Source organism: Poecile atricapillus, chromosome Z (assembly GCF_030490865.1).
Source record: "Poecile atricapillus isolate bPoeAtr1 chromosome Z, bPoeAtr1.hap1, whole genome shotgun sequence".
Classification (NCBI taxonomy): domain Eukaryota; kingdom Metazoa; phylum Chordata; class Aves; order Passeriformes; family Paridae; genus Poecile; species Poecile atricapillus.
This window is the reverse complement of record NC_081289.1, coordinates 135,844,368-135,868,777: the sequence shown is the minus strand read 5'-3', so window position 1 is coordinate 135,868,777 and position 24,410 is coordinate 135,844,368. Positions and strand designations below refer to the sequence as shown.

General features: G+C 38.7%; 1 protein-coding gene across 1 annotated transcript in view; it reads right to left on the bottom strand.

Moving 5' to 3' along the window:
- The window catches only part of GOLPH3 (golgi phosphoprotein 3), a 32,411-nt gene extending 10,687 nt beyond the window's left edge, over positions 1-21,724 (bottom strand). The window contains exons 1-2 of the mRNA XM_058826597.1: positions 21,343-21,724; positions 2,172-2,303 (exon numbers count right to left, since the gene is read on the bottom strand). Of these exons, the coding sequence (XP_058682580.1) occupies positions 2,172-2,303; positions 21,343-21,558 (348 nt within the window). The 5' untranslated portion in view covers positions 21,559-21,724. The remainder of the gene's footprint in view (positions 1-2,171; positions 2,304-21,342) is intronic.
- Positions 21,725-24,410: the final 2,686 nt, after the last annotated feature.

Here is a 24,410-nt window from a genome sequence, read left to right as displayed (position 1 = left end):
CTTCCAATATTAATCCCAGTAGACAGAACTCCAAAATTGTGCAACAACTACGTACTATTAAGCCAAATTTACAAGGATGTTGCAATGTGTAACACATCATGTCCACTTACAAAGTTTCACTAAGGTCCATCAAGTCCTTGTCCACTCTTCTCTCAGTCTCACTTGACTCTCTATGGCATTCAATCATAGATTTAATGCATCTTGATTCACTCTGAAGTACAAAATACTATCAGCAGAGCTCAACCTGATTTAAGGCTTTAAGTGGAAATAATTGTAGCTATCATTCTTTCAAGTTAAGTATATGACCAAAGCCACAATTAGCAGGCTTTAAATTTGTGCTACTGCCCAAAAAACTTGTTCTACCCTCTTCTTGTCCTCACCTTATCACTTGTGTCCCACCTGATGACAAGATCAAGAGAGTGGTTCCAGTAAAAACTGATCAAAGTAAATTACTTTTTGCCCCTGAATCACAGCCTTGGATGTATTACTAGACAGCTCTTTCCACTTATTAGGCACAGTATTTATTTCATAGCCAAAGCTAAGGGCATGGGGAGCAAAGCCTGCAGAAGCAGGACAAGGAGGACACTTGACAGAGTAGTGTAAGAGTAGAGGCACTTGAATCTGGCCAACACAGAAACAAGAGTGAAATTTAGTGTTAATGGAAAACTTCAGATAAGGTGCAATACAACAGAAGTCATTCACAAGAATGATTTCTAAATTGATGGATGTGGTGCAGTTAGGGATTTTATTTGCAGGAAAGTACTTAAGCAGAAAACAGGCTTCATTTAAATTTTAAATCAATGCCTATTTTTATAGAATCTGCCTGCCTAAAAGCTGAAAAGTAATTCAAATATCTTACAACAGCGGAAAAATTGTGCAGACTTTAAATCACATTAAACAAATACATCTACCCAATCCCAAAACCACATTTGGTAAATGGTAACCACATTTTACCAATGGTAAAATTTAACAAAAACACCCAACCACAATAAAAAAAAACCGATCACAGCACAGATCAATAATTTTGCTTGTATTCTTAAGTGAATGTACATACAGGTTATTTTTCCATTTTCCTTAAAAAAACCAGCAACCTCACAGTTAGTATTTCAAGTAGATAGAACTGACAAGGTTTTCACAGAATGAAAATAACTCCTGACTAAATGCCTAAGAAGATTACTGAATGCCTAAGAAGCCAAAAGCTCTGGAGAAAAAAAAAATGTGCGAACTAATCAATGCTGAATATGCTTAAATGAGGCTAAAAGAAGTAGAGACTGTTTGTTGGAACAGAGGTTCGATTTTTCTGAAGTGAAGGGAGCTGGGAGAAGGTTGGGGAATTCACAAGCTTGCCTTAAAATTTAGTAAAAGATAATATTGACAGGGAAATGTGCAAGAAGAGAATTTATTTGTGGCGGACAGACAACATTTGACCAGGTTTTCAATAGGCTTATTTTACAAGTATTCTCCAATGCTGATGAAGTAAAAATTCTTCCAAGAGTATGACTTTGCACATCTTGTACAAAGGGAAAATTCAGTGGTAAAAGTAAAAAATAAAGGCCTCAAATCTTCAGCCTAGTTCTATAAAGGACAGTAGAGATTTGGCTGTCTTGAAGGTCAGAGAGCACAACCAATTTAACACACTAGCCTCATGCTTGAACTAGATAGTTCTGTGGTCTCAGGGGCCCCAAGAACAAGGATGGTTTCCCTCCCATGCAGTGGAAGCAGAAATTGCAGCATTGTGTACACCAGAAGTAAACTGGTGGCTTGTAGGATGCATCTGGCATCTGGCAGCTATCCCTTCCTTTCTGCTTCAACCCACGTCCCCTTGCAAAAGCCAGTTCCTTCGGCAGATTACAGCTGCTGCCACTGGCAGTAACTGCTGCCCCTGCACCCCAGCCAGAACCACTGCCAACAGCTGGCTGGCAACAGTACCAGCAACACATCCAGAGAACAAACATGGGCACAGAACAGGTACCAGAGATGTTCCAAGGCACTTCATCTCACCACCAAAACACCTCTTAAATTTGCATATCTGCTTTAGGTCATTACTCAGAATCATCATCCTCATGTTAAAAAAAAAACCAAACATCCTTTTTATTAGACCCAGTTGTAATTTATAGCTCCTGCATTGTGTGAATCATGACAAGTAAATGTGATCTTTTTCCTGCACTTACCTTTCTCGTTAGCAGACTTTTGCGCCTCATTCCACAAGCCTCCAGCTGGAGACGCCCCCGCAATGCCAGTTCAATTAACATACAGCCACGCAATCCCGAGGAGATGCAATCATTCCAGAACGATGTGTAACCCTGTGAAGAATGAAAGATAGTAAAATATCTTCCATCTCCACCTGAAAGTGAACAGAAAAAGGGCCTTGCTGTGTGTTCTCCTACCAGTTCTCCGGCTTTCACACTTTTGAAGTGCCATCACTAGTCACTATCATTTCTGCCCTTGAAAACATGAAAGAGAAACACTCTCATCCTCTGTTAGTTTTGACAGTCTCTGCCTTGTGAAGAACTGGGAATCCTCAGGAAAATGATACAGAATGAAAGAGGGAGATAACAAGAGCTGTGAGGTATAAAGTGTAGTCTTATACACAGTCAAAATAAACTTATGATATTTTTAAGACATCAAGCATTTGGTATTACTGACATCACATGGCCTTATGAGTGACCAAGAAACATTAACACGATTGTTTTACATGCATAAACAGCATGGCACTGAGAAAGCAATAATAAACTAAAAATGGATATTAAGTCAACTATGGAGCATACTGGAAAACACAAATGTGGCAATCAGCACAAATCACAGAACAGATTTTTTTGGCTTGAACATAGTTAACTAAAAGACAAAAGTTTTCAAAGAAATATTTATAACAGCTACTATTGTGTCATTTAAATCCTTTGAAAATATGTGCTTTTACAGCTTGAAGCATAGTTCTTATACAAACTGCAAAACTGCAAGCCACGTTTATTCTACAAAGCACACCACACCTACCATGATTTATCTCTATTTCTGCTTTGACAGCTATCTGCTTAAATGGCAGAACAGACCACTTGACGCAATACATTTCCTTATCAGTAGCTAGAAACACAACTATTAATTTTTGTACTCCATTGTTCAACAGTTATGACCAAAAAAATATCTTACAAAAAGAATTCTCTTTTATATGGAGTAGCCAACAATGTTCTTGCATATTTTTTTAATGTTTGAGTATCTAAGACAAAGCAAAATCATTGAGAAATGTTGTGAGAAATATTTGATATGATTGATATGATAAAGATCTTTCCGAAGTCCTCTAGTGAAGTGCTTCTGAAAACACCAACTTTGGGATACTTTAGAGAAAGGTGCTGTACAAAAGACAAGGCAGGCGAAGAGCAGAAGAGAGTTCTGCTTTTCATAAATTTGTCTTAACCAATAACCAAGACTAGCTTAAATCAAGAACAAGTCCATTTTATTGCTTTTGCAGATGAAAGCTGCCAATGTATAAAGACATAAGATGCACATACTCTAAGTCCACTAAATTTACAAACCAGTCTCTAACTAATGCCATCAATTACAGATTCCCAAGAATGTGAGAATACTTGCTTCAATTTTGCACTTAGCTATTTTCAAGAGCTGTATTATTTAGGTGACCAATACTTACGAAAAGTCTACAAAAGCCCTGAATCTCTAAGGTAATTAAGGAAATAGATCCCATATACTTATTTAAAACATTATAAATATAAGTTTGGAAAGGCATTTGAGAAGTTATCTAATCAGCCTTCTACTCTAGAGCTGATACTTCGCAAGTATCAGCTACTCCTATAATGCCATTCCGTAATTAAGATTTTGGTTGGCACCAGACATTTTTTGCCAGATAACACACACAATAAAGTGCAGTATTTGCGTGAGTGTGAAGAGATATGACTCCCATATTCTATTTCCAATCAGTCTCTTTACATAATGATTTCTGAAGTCAGACAATACACACACAAACTAAACATCTACTGCACAATGAATTTACACTTCTTTATATTCACAGAAAATTTCATATTATTATGCCAACAATTAAAGTGCTGAGCTTTTTCCCGTTTTTTAGCAATGAAAGCTGAATTTATTTTTAAAATTACTATTTTTCAATGAAGTGACATTAACAACACCACTCTCAGCACCAATTAGCAGATGCAAACTGCTCTGTTCCAGTAGTTAACATGGATGGCCACAGGCTAAGGGTTGCAGAGAAATACAGGCTTGTAAAATAATTCAGGTTGAAAGTCACCACATGAGTCTCTAGTCTAACCTCCTGCTGCAAGCACATTCAGTTATGAAGTCAGGTCAAGTTGCTCAGGGTTCTATTCAAGCATGTCTCGCTCTTCCAAGGATGGAGACTGCACAGCCTCCCAACAGTTTTTAACCAACTAATCCTGAAAGACAGCTCAAAAAGATTACATCCTTCACAAATGGAGCTGCTTGTTTTGGTGGGTTAAATTACAGTGAAGTCATGAGAATGTATCCTGTTGCCACCACCATCTTATTTTTCTTCTGCCCCCCAGGTTCAAAGTTCACAGGCGATCCTCTAGAGAAGGAACATTATATTGCCACACACAGAAATTGCACAGCTGTTAAGAGAGTGAGGAAAGAAATTCTTTTCAACCCACTAAGCTGATCTTTCCAGATTGTTCTTGTAGATGAATTGGTCAGTTTTGACACCTACTGCAAAGATATCAGACAACTGAAGGAACCTTCACAGAGTATCAGTTTAGCACACAACAGTCTAACTAAATCGTCCTTTAAATATACTCCATCTTCCTGGAGTAACTAGAACTGAATGGGAGATGCTTATCTTTGACATTCCAAACATTGTATACCTTACATGGTATACAGCATAACTAGGAAAGGTGCACAAAAAAGAAACAAAGGGGTGGAGAGTAGTAATTTATGAGGAGGTGGAATGGCAATATAGAATAATGCACTGTTTGTAAAGGAAACAAGAGCTGAAAGATGATAAACAAAGCTAGCTCACAGGTTAGGAGTCAGTAGTCAATTTCTTTTCTGTTTTTGCATACAACTGTTTTAACAGGAAGGCAGAAGTTTTTAAAAAATCCTTTAAAAGAACAAGAACAGTAATGGAGTTTGATAGACAGCAACTGATCTGTAAACTACATGTGGACTAGGATGAAGTTAATGTTCACTGGAGGAACTGTCATCCTGATCCCACCGTCTCCCTGAATGTGACTTGGCCATTGCTCATTACAGCACATGGAACAAAACAGAGATATGGCTTTTATAACTTCATTTATTCCAAATACCTAGCAGTCCACACTTGACTGAAGATCAAACACCACTATTCAGAAATGCAATTCATTCTGTATTTAATAAGAGCACCAGTTTTCTCACAAACACAATACCAAGTATTTTTACTTTATTCATCTTCCTGCAAGTCTTACAGCTTTGTAAACTTTCTAACTCAAAGAAATACTTATTCCATTGAAGTTGTTAAACAGAAGGGGGTAAGACTTACAAAGCAGGAGATTATTTTTATCTGACAGCAATCACACTTCAAGGTATGAATAGCTTGCAAGACAAAATTTTAAATCTACAATGACTCAAAGATCAAAAGACTGTTTACAACTGTCATGTTTATTTACACAAACGCAGCACAAAAGCATTTTTCGTCAGACCTGACCTAGAAACTTTCAGCTAAAAACTAGTTTTGCTAGACAAGCATAAAAGGAAATAAAAATAAAGTTTACACCAAATACTTGTTACCATATTAACTTTAAAAGCTCAGACTTTCCACCCAGGTATGGCAAAGCACAGAGCAGAGACTACAATCCTCTTTCCACTTAAAGAATAAGTTATTTAAAATCCATGTTCATTAGGCCATTTCTTTCCCATCAGCTCCTGGCATTCATTCTCTTTCTCCTATTCCCTTGCCTTTTACCACTTCCAGCTCACACAGGTATTCCTGTTCAGTTATTCATTAATCACTTGAAACTTCCACCTGTTAAATAGTCTATCATATAACAAAGGCCAATTACCAAAACTACCTTACCTTCCACTTCCTGCTTCTACTTAGTCTCTTTAGAGCCATTAAGTTAGTTGAGAGACTTTAAAATTCTAAAGGTTGTTTGTAGTTTGGTTTTTTTTAAAAAAAGATTGCTAATACTTCATCTCTGATCCAACATGGCACCGCAGCCACGACTATAATTTCATAAGTATGCATTAAAAAATCAGAGCAAGAAGACAAACATGATCAGAAGTGCCTGAAGATACTTGGTGCCAAGTACGTTAATAATTTCTACACAATTAAGACTTCTTTAAGACTTTCAAAAAACTTCAGAACCATTTCACTTAAACACACACAGATCAATGACTCTTAAAGCTTCCAGGCTACAGTCACACTAACTCTATTTGAAACAAATGAACAAAAAATAACTAAAAGAATCCAGAAAGACCTCACTTAAAGAACATGACTATTTTCTGTTTCCGAAGTGCAATTTAAAGTTACCCAGCAGCAATAGTGCAAAAATGCAATTAAGTTGTAGATGTCATCTTAAATTTCTGTAGAAAGAGAAGTAATCCCTAATGGATTACAAAATTTTTAAAAGATTACAAGTAATCCCCAATGGATTACAAAATTTTTAAAATTTTAAAAAGAAAATAAGAAAAAAACCCCAAACTTTCTTAATAAAATACAGAACAAAAGACTCAGAAAAGACTGGGTAATCTTCTACTCAATCATACTTTGTTATACATGTCAGAGTTGCTAAAAATATCTTCCCACTACAGAAATATACATTCTCTCTCCACTTCTTCAGTTAACTCAGAATAGGTGAACAGCAGTTCTACTATACCTGGCACAGACAAGAAAGGAGAAGGGCAAAGTCATGAAAATACTGCAGATTCAAGAGAAAGAAGAGAAAAATGCTTGCAGAGTTATAACTCTGAGGCTTCAAAATACACATATGGTAATATAAATAAATATTATGTCTTTAACTCATGTGGTTAAAGGGCAGCTGTTTACAGAACACAGACTGTAGCTGCCAATGCATTCTAATCCAAAGAGTCTCAAGCTATTGCAGATTACTTTGCAGATCACAGAGCCATTGCCATTGGAAATAAGCTTATTTCAAATAAGCATCATAAAGTCATGTAATGGTATGTGAAGAGAACTTGTGGGTTCCTGATGCCTACTTGCCAAAAAAATTAAGTGTTTATTTTAGCACAACAGGCCCCTCAGGCCCATCCTCAGACCCACACAGCCTCATATTTAGTATTACAGGTCAGAGTTAGGTCAAAGTTTTGGCCCTGACTCAGACTCAATTTATATTTATGAGAAAGCACAACAGAAGTTTCTCTGGGATAATGCACACAACACTGTTCAGTCTATGCTTCTCTTATTAAAAGGCTTTTCGTTTTACATTCAAACTTAATAGTACTCCTTAGACCCTCACCTAGCACAAAAGCACAACTCTACCAAAACACAAAACAAAACCACCTATAGTAAACAACTGAAATAAACCAAACAACTGAAGGGAACCTTCTAAAGGAGAAACATCACTACAGCTACCCAAAGTCCTGAATTTCTGTTCTCAGGAAATTCCAAATTTTTCTTTCATGAAAGACACAAACAAAAGGACTTGGAAACTTGGTAAATAATTTAATTTCTGAAATTTCATGTACAGACAAAACAAAATGTTGGTTAAACTCTTTCCAGACATAGCAGCTCAATCAGAAGGAAGCTGGCCAACTAATAGAAAGCAGAAGTGAACAATTACAACTCCTGCAGAATTTGGGAATCCCAGCTCTGAGGTAATACACCTTACAGTCTTGACAGAAGACATCAGATCCTTATCTTCTGGGTTTCTCAGCTAGGAGGCACAATACAGGTTAAAGAAAGCTTTCACATTAGTGAACAGTAAATTCTAGATTTCCTGATACTCTGTTCTCTATCAGAATAGTATTTAAGGGAAAAAAAATTGCAACAAACTCTACCTAGACAATGAAAAATAAGAAAAATTAGACTTCCCAAATTTACTGGAGTTTGCTGCTACTTCCATTACTTCTGCATAGATGGCACTCAAACACTTTGTTGATGGTAGCAACATAAAAGCTCTGAGACACAAAACTATTGGTTTGTTTATATACAAACAAGAGCTTTCCCAAACAGGTGTTTTTTCCTTTTTCCTGTCTATTCTTTCCAGTGTGTGGCAGACTGTGGATATGTTCTCACAAATCACAGTTGACAAACACAGTGGACAATACTCCATGCTTGCTGGCATCAGGGAAGTTACTGGTGACAACTATCTGCAGGTCCAATTACGGGCCCTTGCCAAATACACGTGCCAGAATAATAAATATACAGTTTGGAGACACATAAAACACAACATCCAGTTTTACTGTAAAATGAGTGTAAGAGGAAACAGCTGTCAAGAGATGTAAGTCTGAGATGGACTGACTAAAGTGAATGTGAAACTTGGAAAAAAAACTTTTCAAAGTCAGTTCAGATCGCCTGTAGGACTGGACATGGTAAATTGAGTCATTTCCTGGTATGAATTTTGTATGAGCTGCTTTTCATTTTGGATCGCATAATTAGCAAAGAGTCTACTTATATCTAGCACTTACACAGCAGTGTCAGAGGAAAACTGTACCTGCATGTTCACTATGTGTAGCTAATTCTGAGAAAGACTCAGGTTCTCTACATACACAAATTCAGATTTCTTTTCTTTTTTCTTTTCTTAGGTAAATGTACTAAGAGTGGCAAAGAAACACCAGGGGGAAAACAGCAGGAAAAGAAACAGGACAAAATGACACCCCAGTGCTCAATTACTTTCCCAGCACAAGCAACCCTTGTGAATCACCACTTTTTACCTTGGAGATATTCATTTCAGTTTAACTGACCTTTCAAATCAGTGTCACCACATCTCATTTTAGTCTTGCACAAAACCTTGCATGTAATTGGAGAAAGTACATCCTTCCCCATATCTTCATTTCTAGCCATTTGAGGACTAAATCCAAGGAAGCAGTCTAAAGTCTGAACTGTTGCTGAAGACAAAGTATTACTTTAGTCAATGGAAGCACATTGCTGTTCTCTCTCCTGAGCCCAAAGCAGCATTTCTGTAATCAGCCAGATGAGCAAGTGGTCTTTCTGAGAGCTAATGACCACTTTTTCTTCACCTGATTGATGTGAATGCAGGTGCACAAATTTCAGAGACAGTGTGGAAAAGAGAAGGAATGTGGTTGGGACAGATAGCAAAATGTAACAGCATCCCATTCCTTGACAATCCACACCTCAATAAACTGCATTCAAACCCTGAATAGTTTTTATGACCTGAATAGTTTCACCTACAACTTAGTCTCTGGGACAAAGAACAGGGGGGAAAAATTGTACATTATTGGGATACCTGTGCCAAAGTCATTAATGACCAAAATATACTCAGAAAAGACAAAAAGCATAAAGCTTAAGGTATCATGCACTATTCATCATTACCTTCAGCTCCCCATTTCGGACTTCAGCAATGACTACTCTGATGGTCATAAATTAGAAGTTATGCTATTTAAATCTGACAAGGAAGCAATAGCATCCCTTTTTGTTCTCTGAAGCAACAGCAAGTTTTTTCAGCTTTCTTACTAGCCTATTATTAGCCTTATCAAAGCACAGAGAGAACATAATAATATAAAATCATAATCTGTCACCCATTTGAAGCCTACTGCAAAAGACAAGCAGAGAGAACTTATCCTGAAATAGAGTCTGTGGCAAGTTGTATTTCATAATGGACTTAATCACAATTGTGACAGAATTGTTGCTTTTTGAGCCAATGAGTTCCTCCCTGAAGAAGTAGTTTTGTGACGAAGAGAAAGACAGTTGGGGAGAATAGAAGGGAAAGGATTAAGAGCATACACCTGCTCTGCAGCAGGTGAAGAGTTATTTGGAACTTTGGTCTGCCACAGTTTTCATGTCAAAGATGTCTGCTCCCTTCCCCCTGCATCCTATCTCCAATGTAGGAATTGGTCACAAGCAACTTTACAACTTTAATCTGCTTCACAGCTATGACTGTTCATGAAACAAACACTGCCTAAAAGTATTTTGATTTTAATGAAGAGAACGAATGGAATGAAAGGCATTGGGCTATCATATTTTCAAAAAAGACAAACAGAACCTTAATACACTGTTTCCCTTATGCAGTCTCTCTACAACTACTAACATTACTTTGAATTTTTGAACGCACTTATATCACCTGAAGAATTTTTACAACACGTCTCCTTAAAGCTACTCCCAAATCCAAATAGGCAAAGTACAGAATAGAAGCAGAATATACAGAGAAAGGATAACAAAAGTACTTGGTTTACTATAAATAGTGTTTTAATGTAGAATTTCAATTCATTCCATTGAACCAAAAGCCTAATTTTAAGTATTAAAAATGCATCTGTCACCAGCATTCATCTACCACCAAAACACTACATCCTCTTGGATTAAATGGAGATACCAGCTGACAGCACTAGGAGAGGACAAAGAACAGTATGGAGCATTGTCTTCTAACACCTGTACATGATTCTGTTCCTATCCTTTCTAGCTGAAGGTGAAACTGCTGATTGGAATTGCTGATTGCAGAAAGATAAATGCTCTGACACAGCTGCAGTAAGTAAACCTCTTCTTTGTGATAACACAACTACAAGCAGATATCTCAGACAAATCAAAGTCAGTAACTGAGTTACTAGGCAATAAAACAGCAATAAGTTTACAGATTCTTTAGATATGAAAAGCTGTTAAAAGTTACTAATTTATTTAGGAACATCATCGCTCTATAAGGAACAACTAATACACTTTTGCATCTCTTGAACAGGGTCTGAGTCAGCAAGACTGATGCTATAGATGCTTAATTTAATACTGAGAGTGTTTTGTAACGTATTTGTTCAACAAATCTGCCAGCTGACTTTTTCAGTCAAAAACTTCAATTACATAATTTTTACATTATCCCTTAGAAATAAGGAAACCTATTAAAAAAAAAAAAAAAAAAGGAAGTCTTTCTTTCCAGCATACTGTTACAAGAAGCTTCACAGCATAATAGCAGGCAAACTGGTCTTGTAACACAAAAACACAAAATTCTAAAAAGTCCATAAACTTTCCAAGTTTTCAGTGACAAACAGAAATGCTGGTCAATACTAGAACTCCTCTTCTGCAGCCAGCCACCATTTGCAACACCTCAGCTAGGTCATTATACAGACTTGTGTGAAGCTCTCATTCAGCTTCAGTAGCCTTAGACAGACTAAACATATAAAGCACCTCGAAGTCCAGGAAGAACCAATTAAAAGTCTTTCTGTCAGCCTAACTAAACATACTTAAAAGAATGTGGGGAAAATGCAAACAGAAGACAATTACAGAAAACGAGGAAAAGGAAAAGCTATTGCAGCATTCATTGAAGAGAGGCTGGAATGTCCAAAATATATTGAATTCTTAAGGTAAAAGTAGACTGCTCTCACCAGAAGTATCTTATATGTACTGATCCATTTTCATCTTCAGGGAACCAAAAAGATCAGTTCTTTTCTTTCCAATGCAAATCACTGTAATTTATATCATCCTGACTGTAATCACAGCACAAGCTGCAGCAGGCAATAAGTCTCAAAAAAGACAAGCTGACATAGTCAAATTATGCATATGCTTGAATAACCCAGCAATTTTTACTTTCCAATATAAATTCAATATATACATTTCCGTTTATTAGCTCTTAATAGCTATCAGCTTATTACCTCTAAGAAAATCTCATACTCCATGACACTACAGTACTGCACAATGCTAGACAGACTTAAACAAAAAAAAAACCAAGTCCAGCTTCTCTGGCAGCATTCTTCGGCAAGTCCCAAATCAATTTCTTTTGGCAAGGAAATGTGTGGCCTTAGCCCAAACTGAATATAAAATGTTCAGGGTTAAGGTGTCCTGCTTGAACAATTCTTCAGTAATAGTTTCAATCTTTTCCCCTGTCAATGGACTTATCAAACAAAAGAGATAAAAAACCTCCACAGTTCTGGAATACAAGAATGATGGTTAAGCTGAGAACACATTCAATTTTTTCCTCGTGTTCAGATTCCAAGACACCCAACAATCCTGAAACACAAAACTGAATTTTGGTTCAGTCAACACCATGATTCAATAAAATTCTTAATTATTAGCAAATTACTAAAAGACAAACCCTCCGTTTTCCTTACTAAATGGTTTTCACATGTACTGTCATATATTGATTTTCACTGCTTCTACAGACCAACCTGTTTTAAAAGTTCTGGTTAAAGACATGATCCAGCTCCACTTGACAAGAGTGCATTCAGAGAAGGCTGTTTTCTATGTATCATATAGACAAACAATAGATTTAATAACCAGAAGTGGGAGTTTCATTTTTCAGATATCTCTAAAATCGGTAACAAAGGAATTTCAGATCCAGTAAAAGAAATAGCTCGATAAAATATTTTGAACACATTCTGAAGACAAAATAATTTTAGGAGACATTCATCCCTCTTACCAGTCATCCCTCAGAAATCATAGAATCATAACCTATCATATTCTGTAACCATAACCTCCGGTAGAATGGAACCACAAGGATCATCAAGCCCAACTCCTGGCCCTGCACAGGACACTCCAAACAATCCCTTCATGTGCCTGAGGCATCTTTAGAATCTCATTCCCCCCACAACCAGGGAATGCCCCATACCAACTTCAGAATCTGGCACTTTCCCTTGTTAAACTTCATGCAGTTGGTGATGTCCAGCCCCCTGATTTGTCAAGGTCTCTCAGCTGGGCTTCTGTGACTTGAAGTAGACAACAGCCCCTCTCAAGTTGACGCCATCAGGAAACATAGTAATAATACTAAATAGATAGAAACAAGATGCCCAAAAATAGTAAATGCTAAAAAATATTAAAGTAGAATACTGTTACAGGAATACTCTGGATTTTCTCATGTGTCAAAGGAAAAATATTCAAACTTCAATCACGTGCAGTTTAAATAAACTCGATTCCTCTTCACATTAGATTATCTTTTTCAACCTATACCTAGACAGCTCCTTCTTGCAAATCTCACCTTTCAAGTAAGCCACCATCTTCTCAACCCAGACACTTGCAGAAACATCTAATGATACATCCTAACCTATGAAACTTTGGAAAATTGAGAAGAAAAAGTAAAGCAAGAGTGCAGGAGTGCTTATTATTGGAATATTGCAAGGCAAGGACTTTGATGTTTGACTCCAGTCCCTCTTGATTTCCTCTTTCCATGCAAATGAAATCATTAGCCATTTTACTGGAACATGAATTGTACTCTAATTATAAACAGAAGATAAGTTAGTGGGGGAAATCTCTGAAATGTTCTGACAGTCAAACATAGGAATACTTTAGGAAAGTACATACTACATATTCTAAAAAGCACAGAACTCTTGACAAGGAACTTGTCAGGTATTTGATTAACCTGCCACTGCATTTAGGAATAAACACACAGCAACTGATGTTAGAAACTGAAAGCACTAAAGCCAAATGTTGCTGCCCATGCTTTCAAGCATGTACACATGCATGTTACACAGGAATATCTTTCATTAAAATGAAGACAATAAAAATCCCTAAATTTTCTAAAGAGGAGGCAACTAGCACACACACACACCGCTGAAACCTTATGAGACCTCTGATTATAAATCAACATTTAAGACTCTGACTGCTCATTTAGAAATGAAAAGTCAAACTTAGAATCCTAACTTTCTTCATGATTAACTGCATACACAAGCAGACAATGACTTCATATATTTGCATGACTCTTGCAAAGCCACCTTCTATCAGTGTCCAATCTCTATTCTCCATATTGGTGCAAAATTAAGATGTAATTAGTTTGTTCAATAATCTTTGATTTCAACAAATTGATTTCTACTCTACCTCCTATTGTCACTGAATGTAAAATCTGACATTTATACGAAAGAAATGTTTAACTAGAATTTAGTGTCCCCTAGGGCTGGATTGAGCCTGGGTGGCAGCTAAATCCCACATAACTGTCCCCTCAGTCACTCTGGCATGGGGGAAGAGAAAAGGAAGACCTTAAGTGAACAAACAAGTTGTACCAAACACTTGCTTACCAGCTCCCACAAGCAGACTGACGCCCAGGTGGTCCCCTGGCTGTGACTGCCTATCCCGCTCTCTCCACTCTCTTTTTATTGCTGACCATGGCACTGCACAGCCCGGGGTACCCCTCTGGTCAGTTGGGGTCTGCTGTCCCAGCTATCCCCCTCCCCCTGCTAAAGGGGTGGGCAGAGAGAAACAGAGGTGGCCTTGATGCTGTACAAACACTGCTCAGCAACAGAAAGCACAGGGTGTGTGTTATCACCTCTGTTTTGTGTTATCAACATTGTTTTGGTCAAAAATAAAAAACATGGCACCATACTGGCTGCTATGACAAAAATGGACTCTATCCCAGACAGGTCCAGTACACTTTTCTTAAAAACAATAGGAAAAGCCTGAATCTAATATGTCTTTCTAATACAGACAAAGCAGGCCCAGGTGCAAGCAATTTTCAAGACAGTATCTCATAATAATGCCATGTCAACATCTTTGTTATGAGGTAAAATAAGAAGTCTATCCACTGCACTGTTCTCAAATTGAAAGGAACAAGTTCCTCCATTTAGTATTTAACATATACTAACTGTAAACTGAAAGTCACAGCCATAGTTTGTAGAAGCTGCTAAAGCGAGATTTCCATTTAAATATCCAGCTCAGGCAATGTAGTTGCAGTAAGCCCTTCCTGAGTGATCAGTACAGACAGAACATCCACCTGACATTTACCTAAAGCTGCGCAATGAGTGTCATATACTGCAGGTCACTGTGCCCTGCAGAAGACAGAATACTGAAATTACAACACAATACACACAGAAAGCTTCTCTAGTGGTAGACACTGCCCAGTGTGGAAGTTCCACAGTAAAATCAGGTGTCTACTGAAACAAAAAAAATGGAAGTGCAATGTGCTCTGCAGGAATGACAAGCTCAATACAAACCACCTGGTAAAAACCATGTACAAAAGATGGTCTGTCACTTAAGGACTCTAAATAACACAACTACCTGATGCTATCTAGTAAGATCATAAAGGCAGATGACTAGAAAGCATATAGCAAAAAGCAGCTTACAAGTGCTTAAAAGAGTATCAGCAACAGAAAGATATGCAAAAAGCCTGACAATTAATTTCCCAGTGTGATAAATAAACCCTGTAACATCCACAAATAAAAAGAGAGATTTGAATATAACACCTCTCCTATTATAAAGATCTAGCTTATAGGGTGTATTATCTTGATGGTCCATCACAAATACGGGAAGAAAAAGGGAAGAAAAAATGGATGAAATGCAGCAGCTGAGGACAGGTTGTACTGAGGGAGGTGGGAAAGACTTGGTATGCACCATGCTGTTTCACACCCAGACCAACAGCACAGTGATTTGTCTTCCTACTCATCCAGGTTTACATACCTGGAGGAAGAGAGCAGTTGAGAACTATTTTATGCACAATTTCATAATTCTTCTGTCTGAAAAGCTCAAGTGAAACCATTCCACAGTAACATTTTATCAATGTTTCTGACAGAAAGCAAGTTACTGAAATTTATCCAAGATCTGTTTGCAAGCCAGAAATAAAACAAAAACAAACCAGGTAAAAGTGGTACATGGCTAATTAACTAAGTATTTTCTACTTTTACTAAAACTTTTGAAAAAAGTTGTGCAGAGAAAACCAGGCAACACATTTACTCCAAACTACCTTCCCCTCTTCCCAGTAATGCAAGAGAGATGAGTATGTGCTGTAGTAATTATTCGATCTGTAAGAAAGCAATCTTAAATATACTGTCTGCAATATTTAGTCTGTTCAATTTACCCTTGCAAAGAAGTCCATTACATGGACCTTGACTAATTATAAATGCTATCTACATAGCAATAAATGTTATCTACATTAGGATCAAATAACACCTGAAAAAACATTATATTAATATTATAATTAATATAAAACATTATTTTCAGTTTCATGATTATTTCTTCTAGCAGTAAAGACCAAAATTTTTTTGCATATATACTTCATTCAAAATGTTTAATAAAAGCAGCTTGCTAAAGGGAGAGGAAGAAGGGTTATGGCACATTTTAAAGCGCGCTCAAGTTAAAGCTTTGTTTAAGAGTACTTAAAAAACTGGAAAGCACTACTAAAAAGGCTCTGACAATGTTTTTGTCTTTGCCCTACACCAAACAGCTTGCCATAAAAAAGGGACTTTGCCGCACTCAAAGTTATTCATAGAAGAATAATATAGATTACAGATTAACCATGCTATGAAAGCAGGGATAGCCACACTAAATGCATGCAAATGATTCAAAATCAGCACATACTCAAGAGAGGCAAAAAGCAGGATTTACCCTGCAGCACAGTAAAGAGGCACTTTACTCATCTTGTAACAAAGAGAATTGGGGTACTCCTCCTCCCACACCTCCTATCTTCTCCTAGTCTAGGATCTAGTAATTTAAATATAGACATGAAATAAAAAAATAAAAAATACCAGAAAGGTAGGCAATTATGAAAGAAATAATTTTTCACCACAGACATTACACACTTGTTGTTATTAGGCCCTGAACATTTGAGAAAAAGCATGTCTTTGTCCAGGTTTCAACACATTCATACATCACTCTTCAACTGCAATGTGAATGAATTCCCAGTAGACGCCTCTTCAAGTTACACTTGTTTGTCTCAGAAATTTTCCAGCAAAACTTGGGCGCTCCTAAGTTGACATTCAGGCTCTTGTTGAAACTTTTCATGAGACAAAAAAAAGACTAAAAGGATATAAAGACAACTTTTCAAAATGTGTTAATTTCTTACAAATACAAATCCCATCAAGACTTATGTATCATAGTATCCGTTTCACTAAGTCGAATCTTAAGAGCAGGAAAAACACTACCCACATTTTAAATGTTCTCAAAATTCCTGTGTCACTTTTCACACAAGTACCTTTAGGATTAAAGTAAAAAATTCATAAATCAACTGAGACACTAGTATTTTTAAGAATAAAGAAATTACATTTTAATACTAATCTGATCAATACAAGATAGCCCATCTGAAGCAGGCACACTAGTTCTCTAATAGCTTACTTCAATACAATGAAAAATACAAGTTGGAGACCTTCATGTGACCTATCTGGACACAAGGCTATGCTGCAAAACCGTATTTTCAGCAATAAATGAAATTTTTGAAGGCCAAGCATAAGCAACAAAGATCCAAGATAATTTCTGTACCTAATGAAGTGATTTAACATTACTTTACTCCCACAAATGACATTTTAGTCTTCAGCTAAGAAAATGTAAAAAAAAATCTAAGAAATAGTTAATGTTGCAGTAGACTGCAGTAGCCAGGTATTTTTCAGCATACTTTACTTGAGTACATTCTTTCAGCAAGCGAGGAATAAGTTACAGATCAAATACATATTTTATCTTGGTGAGCGCCAGGTCTCTCTAGCTGCTTCAATTTGTTTAGTTGTGGCAATTGCATAGAGGATAAAAGCAGCTGAGTGCACTGCTGTATTTGAATAGACTCCCAACAAATACCAAAAGAAAATTTCAAAAAGGAGAGAAAAAAAAACCCAAACCCCAAACCCACAACCAGAAGAAACGCTACAAGGATGAAATTCAGTGGAGCAAGTTACACAGCAGGACCACCTCACAAACACCTCCATTTTTATGGGACTGAATTACAAGATGCCTGTAATGAAACAGCTACCCTGTACTCATCTCTTAGCTATCATTTTAAAATAAGTTAGAATGTAATTTCCAATATTTATCACTCCCTTCTTTTGCTTCAGTAGTTCTACACCATAACTCCCTTTTACTGTGGCTTTGACCTATCCTATCACAATACCAGTATTTTACCTAATACAGCACTGGTTTACCTCAGTGTGTGCTTTTCATTCCTATAGCAACTGGCTACTGGTCTGCCTTAAATGGGTGAACCTGACTCTTTTTTCCAGACACGTTTCTGGATTTCCAAATACATGCAGGTATTGCGATGACTCCCTGAAAAATTTTTGAAATATATTTTCTTCCAGTCTATTACCTGCTCCTCCAAGGACACCACATCTGTCATGTTATGCAAGCATGCACATATTTCAGCACATATCCCTTATAACCTGTCTTGACTTTAGAATAAACAAATAGTTATGTGTACACAGAAAATACAGACTGAAGAAAAACTGTTGGTGGAAAAGAGCAACCAGAACACATACATTAGGTACAACTTAATTAGGCCAAACTGGTGGAGGACACAACATTAACAAACAAAGAGACCATGTACAAGAAGCATGTACAAAGGCAATTAATTGTGCTTAGACATCAGGAATAGAACTGAGGAGCTGTGTGCTTGTTTCACATCAGGAATAGAATTGAGGAGTGGTGTGCTTGTTTCACAGCTGCCAGAAATTCCCATCACCAAATCCATACTGCAGCAGCAACCAGACAACCACTCTGAAGTCTTGCTCTGGTTGTTTACAACCATCGCACCACCCTGAAAACAGGATTCACACAAGTATCTAACAATCTCCTGGAAACACTGAACTCATCAACACACTAAATGGATCTTCCTAAAAAAATGTTTCCAAATAGCAAGACTCTTCAATGTACACTTAGAAATTATAAAGGTAGCTCCATACATGTGAGGTATTTTGTATACAATTTACATTAAGTTAAGCCACATTCACTAGTGTTTAAAATTACCTAAAAATCTGATAGCTATGTTATCAATTAATGTATCAATGAGGGTTCTGAGAAAGCAGCTATTTTTAAGCAAATATGTTCTTTGGCCAAAACAGAGTCCTTGCTTTTATATTTTTTATTTCTATGTTCTTTGGCCAATCCAGTCTATTTTTTGTAATTTTTTCTTATTTTAAAGTAAACATCAAATTGTTTTATCCCGTTGGAATAAACAGGAAGGATATTCTCAGCTTTAAATTTACAGGCTTTCAATCAAGCCTGTGTGTCATAAATTTGCCTTTGCCTGTCCCTTAGACTTCACAGAGTTTCACAATTACACTTTACAAACCCTATACTGCTCTTCTTTGCTTGCTGTCTTGAGAAAGTCTCACTCAAATGCTACAGTAAATCAGCTCTATTGGAAGTAAAGTCTTAGGAAAAAAAACATTTCCAGATGTGTAAAGAAAGTTTTACTTATTGTTAGAACACAGGACAAAAAATATTCATACTGGAAAATAAGCCTATAGTTTTATTTCCAGATTTGGAAGGAAAATGCATGACAAATGGTTTAAATCATGTGCCCTGTACACAGGGGCACAAACAGGCCCAAAACCAAAGTCCAAATCCCAATGCTTCATGTCTAACAAAGCCCACAAAGAGGATATACTACAGCTCCTGCATTTAAGCCTCCTACCCTAGAGATGACAATTATTTCTGTCTGATGTCTCCACTGCAAAATCCCAAGGGAGTTATGGATATCCATGCCACTATAACCATTCAGTTCCTTTTACTATACAAAGGAATATTAGATCATCTACAATGTATGTCACTGCTGTGCTTAGCAAAATCAGATAATTTATAACTTTAATGCACACTATTGAAAAGGTAGACTTTTAGACCCAATGCTAACTATTGTCTTTTGATACACCATGAAGATTTGTGCCACATATTCCTCCTGGGCAGACACAATGCACCCTACCTTAAAATCCTTACAGCATAATTCCAACCTATTCAACTCCCTCCTGGTTAAAAAAACAGGCTGAAAGATCACCCAGTTTATACCAACTTCCTCAATGTACGGTATCCTTAGCCAATCCTGTCAGCAATCTCTCTTGCCACTCCTTACTTTCCCCCAGCTATTCAGGTGTGCAGAAAGAGAAATGCTCATATGCATTCAATTCAACAAGCCTTCAATTTCACATGTAGAAGCAGAGATCATTATCTCCCGAGGTTATCAGGATGCCATGGCAAGGCCTACCTGAAAAAATGGCACTACAAGAATATGCTCTGAAACACACAGTCTGAGACAGAAACAAAATGCTATTGTAGCAGGTGTATACACAGATCAGAGAGTCACAGAATAAGCTGGGTTGGAAGGGACCCACAAGGATCATTGAGTCCAACTCCTGGCCTTGTACAGCATCATCCCCAAGAGTCACACCAAGTGTCCAAACACTGCTTGAACTCAGTCAGGCTTGGTGCTGTGACAAGTGTTAGAAAGCAAATGCTCACCAAGAAAATCACTCTTTGTTCACTATCAACCAGTAAATTTATTTTAGAAGTAATGCTCTGTCAAAGAACATATAACTTACCAGCTTCCTTCCCATATTACCTTGTCCTCCTGAACAAGCATAGTTTCAAGAGACTTCCATTCAAATCAATGAACTGGATTAAATTATTTACTTGTCACACAAGTTAAAAAACAAAAGCAAGTTTACTTGACAACAAAAAGAAAAGCTGGTTCCCTAATCAAACCCATACTATATTTCATACCTAAAATAAGGATGCATTACGCTTCAATCATATGCCATATCAAATTAAACTGCTTCCCTGATAGAACTCTCATTCTGCAGTGTGTATGCTTTCTATACTGACTGCCCTTTTTCAAACGAAAAAAAAAACAACCCAACACACTGGTGGAAGTACACCTTTCTCAATGACTTTGATACACAGTATCATGGCAAACTATTAAGCACTGAAATCAGTAAAAATACAGAATTACATAATAATGCCATTTCTTCATTTTGATCCTCTTCTCATTACTCACAGCCCATTTTTATCACATAACCCTCCCCTTAATTTTAAGATATTTTTCATATTTATTACTCTGCAAAATCTTAGTATAAAAGGGCTGTTCAGCATCCTAGAGCACTTGAGTACCTCGTAAGTACCAGAGTTCTGTCTAACAAAACCAACGTGAGTAGAGGGATCTCCCACATTAGAGCAATGGATAAGCCAAAGGAGGATAAATGTGCTAGGTTCACCTAGGCCTTCAAGTCCAACGCTGGCCCTGCCCCCATATCCAGGTCCCTATCTTGCCCCAGGCCCTCATCTTGCCCCAGACCCTCTATATTATCTCTCGTATGTATTCACGACAGCCTCTCTGTGAACCCCGCAGCCAAAGGGCAGCGCTACAAACTCTGCCGGGTTCCCCCTCCCCAAAATCTGTGCACCTTTTCCCCACCTCCTCCAAAACACCAAACCTGTTCCAGCCACATCACGTCCCCCATTCCCTCTGCCCCCAAACCCACAGCCACACTCATTCTGCAGCGCCCCTGACCCCATCCCATCAGCTTTCCCTTCCGCACAGCACCCCCCACAAAGCGGTGTCCCCTCGGGCAACCCCTGCCCAGCGCCCCCGGCCGCACCTCACGGTCCTTGAGGCCCAGGAGCAGCACCTCCTCCATAAGGGTGAGCCGCGTTTCCTTGGAATCGCCCTTCTCGTCGTCACCGGAGTCGTCCCGGCGCCCTTCATCCTCGGGGCCGCCGCCGGCGCCCCGCTCCTTATCGGCGGCGGCGGCGCTGCGGGAGGCCTCGGTCCGGCGCTGCACCAGCCCGGAGCTGCGCTGGGTCAGGGAAGTCATGGTGGCGGAGAGAGAGAGAGCGGGGCTCGGCGGCGGCTCGGGGAGGGGACGGGCCGGGCTGGAGCCGCTCCGCCCTACGCGCCCCGGCCGGGGGCAGTCATGGGGAGCGGGCCGGTCCCGGGCGGCCGCGCTGGCGGCGGCGGCTCAATATGGCGGCGCGGGCTGATGTCAGCGGAGGATGTGGCAGCGCCGGGCGGGGCGGCGCCGGAAAGGGACCCGCGGCTGAGGGAGCGCGGCCGTGACCCGAGGCGGGCGCTGCGCTGTTTTGGGGCGTAGGGGTGCGCTTCCACAAGTGCCGCGTTTACACAGCCGCAAGTCCGATTGGTTTCATACAATCGTTAAAGTTGGAAGAGACATTCGAGACAATCCAGTACAACCGTCCGCCCAGAACTGCCCCTGTAACCCCTAAACCACATCACCCAGCGCCGGATCCAGACGGCTCTTGACCTCCAGGGATGGTGACTCCAGCACGTCCCTGGGCAGCCTGTTGCAATGACTGACCATTCGAGTTTGGCCACAAAACCGTGTCCGTCTGCTGGTGCAGCTCCCCAGCCCCTTTCCCCTCGCACGGAAAGCGTTCGAGGCCGGGTGGATGTGGGGATGAGCAGCCGGGGCTGGTGGAAGCTGTGTGGCCCCAGGACCAGGGCAGTGACCATGCCCTTGCGTTCGGCACTGGTGAGGCCACACCTCGAGTGTCCTCACAAGACACCGAGGTGCGAGTCCAGACAACTGCAAGGGAGCTGAGGAAGGCTCTGGAGCCTGGTGTGATGAGGAGCAGCTGGGGGAGCTGGGGGTGTTTGGAGAAAAGGACGCTCAAGGGAGAACCTTATCGCTCTTCGCAACTCCCTGGAAGGAGGGTGTAGCCAGGTGGGGGTCTTGACAGGACTAGAGCTTCTCAAGCTGTGCCAGAGAAGGTTCAGGATGAACATCAGGAAGCATTTCTTCACAGAAAGGCTGATTGGACTGGACTGCCCAGGGAGACACTAGAGTCACCATCCCAGGAAAAACTGGATGTGGCACTCAGTGCCATGGTCTGGTTGACACAATGGTGTTCTGTCACAGGTTGGACTCAAAGGTCTCAGAGATCTTTTCCACCCTGGTTGATTCTGGGATTCTGTGTCCCTTTCCATGGCAGAGGGTTGGAACTAGACGATCTTTAAGGTCTCTTCCAACCCAAATTCTGTGATTCCATGATTCTATGTATAAGTACATGTATGTACCCGTCAGGTGAAGTCAGGTTAGTGCTCAACAATTTTCACTTCAGATTTCAGAGATGGAGTCCCTCAGCTCTGCTTCGATGGGCATCTTTTCAAACCCTGAGCCCTTTTGTATGTGGCACACCAAAAACTCAAAAAAAATCCTATCAAGGCTAAATCCTGTGGAAGTTTTCAGGCCGTGTAATTTATTGCAGAATAAAGGTGTTTATGGTCTAGGCAAGGATGACTTACACTTTTTAGTTCACAGTTAGAATACTGCATTTAACCGTATTGAGATACATAAATACAAATATATGTAAAATAGGTACTTAATATATAAATAAAATACGTGAATAAATAGAGGGCTGTTTTAGTGAGTTGTTTGGTGTTTTAATTTGTTTCTGTGTTTGTGGTTTTTTTTAAACTGGACCCTGTTTACCAAGAGCTCTGAGTCAGTCTGGAAGTGACTAGCTTTCATTATTTTCCACACCCCCAGTTCTTGCATCCCCTGCTATTGTGATTCAGTGATAATTTGGTGCAGCATAAGGAAGAATAGCAGATGGACAATCCTGATCCCCAGAGGATCTGGATCACTCACACAAGTGTTCACTGATTGTTCCTCTTCTGGTTTTTGAGGCTCACTGATTATTCACAGTTCACTTACTGTGCAATGTTCTGATTGTTTTTTTAATCTGTCTGGGTTTTTTATTAATTAAAATGTCCTGCTGGACCAGCTCAAATGCCAAACCAAAGCTGAAGGAAGTGTCACTATTATTTCTATCAAATTAACTTTTGCTCAAAGAGATACCACAATAGCTCTACAAGATATGTTTCCTGGAAATGTAATTTCTGAGTTGTAACTAAACTCAAACATTTTTTAATTTAGTCCTATCTGAGAAACTTGTATATTTTCCTGAGGATTACAGTCCAGATGACAGGCAGTCATATAATTAACCTGGGTCATTCCCTTTCCCTTCTTTTAACATAGTCACTGTATTAGCTTTCTTCCTGTTCTTTGGAGCTCTCAAGGTTTATTGAGAGTCATATTTAGAGATCAAAAAGAAGTTCCAAAAAGCTGTTTCAAAAACCTGTATGCAAGCTATCCTGGCTTACTGGTAAAAATTACTTAGCTGTAGTGCTGCTGCTGAAAATTTTTTCAAATACTGTTACTGGAAATAATTTTATCTTTGTCAAGCCTGATGATATTTACCTATTTTCCCAGAATGCAAAGCTATTTTTTGAATCTGTGTTCTGACAGGGCTTTTAACAATTCTTATATTTCACTTTAGTAATATCATTGGTATAATTTGCTTTGTACCTACATTCAATTTGCATTCAAGCACGACTTACATTTTCTCTAATTCCTATTTTAAAGCAATTTTATCATCTCCATTTCTATCAATAGAATGCACTATTGGGCTATTAGAATTATTTTCACTTTCCCACTAGATTACTGTGGCATATAAGTACATTTTCATTTGTCCTGATTGCATTTTAAAGGTTAATTAATGGAATGTCCATTATCAGCTCATAATTTTTTCTTTTTTTTTTTTTTTATCCTTTCCTGAAGGCCTCAAAGGACTCATCATTACTTTCAGTTTTGTAAAAACCAGTCTTTAAAAATAGTTGCTAATTCTATTATTGATTTGCCCTCTA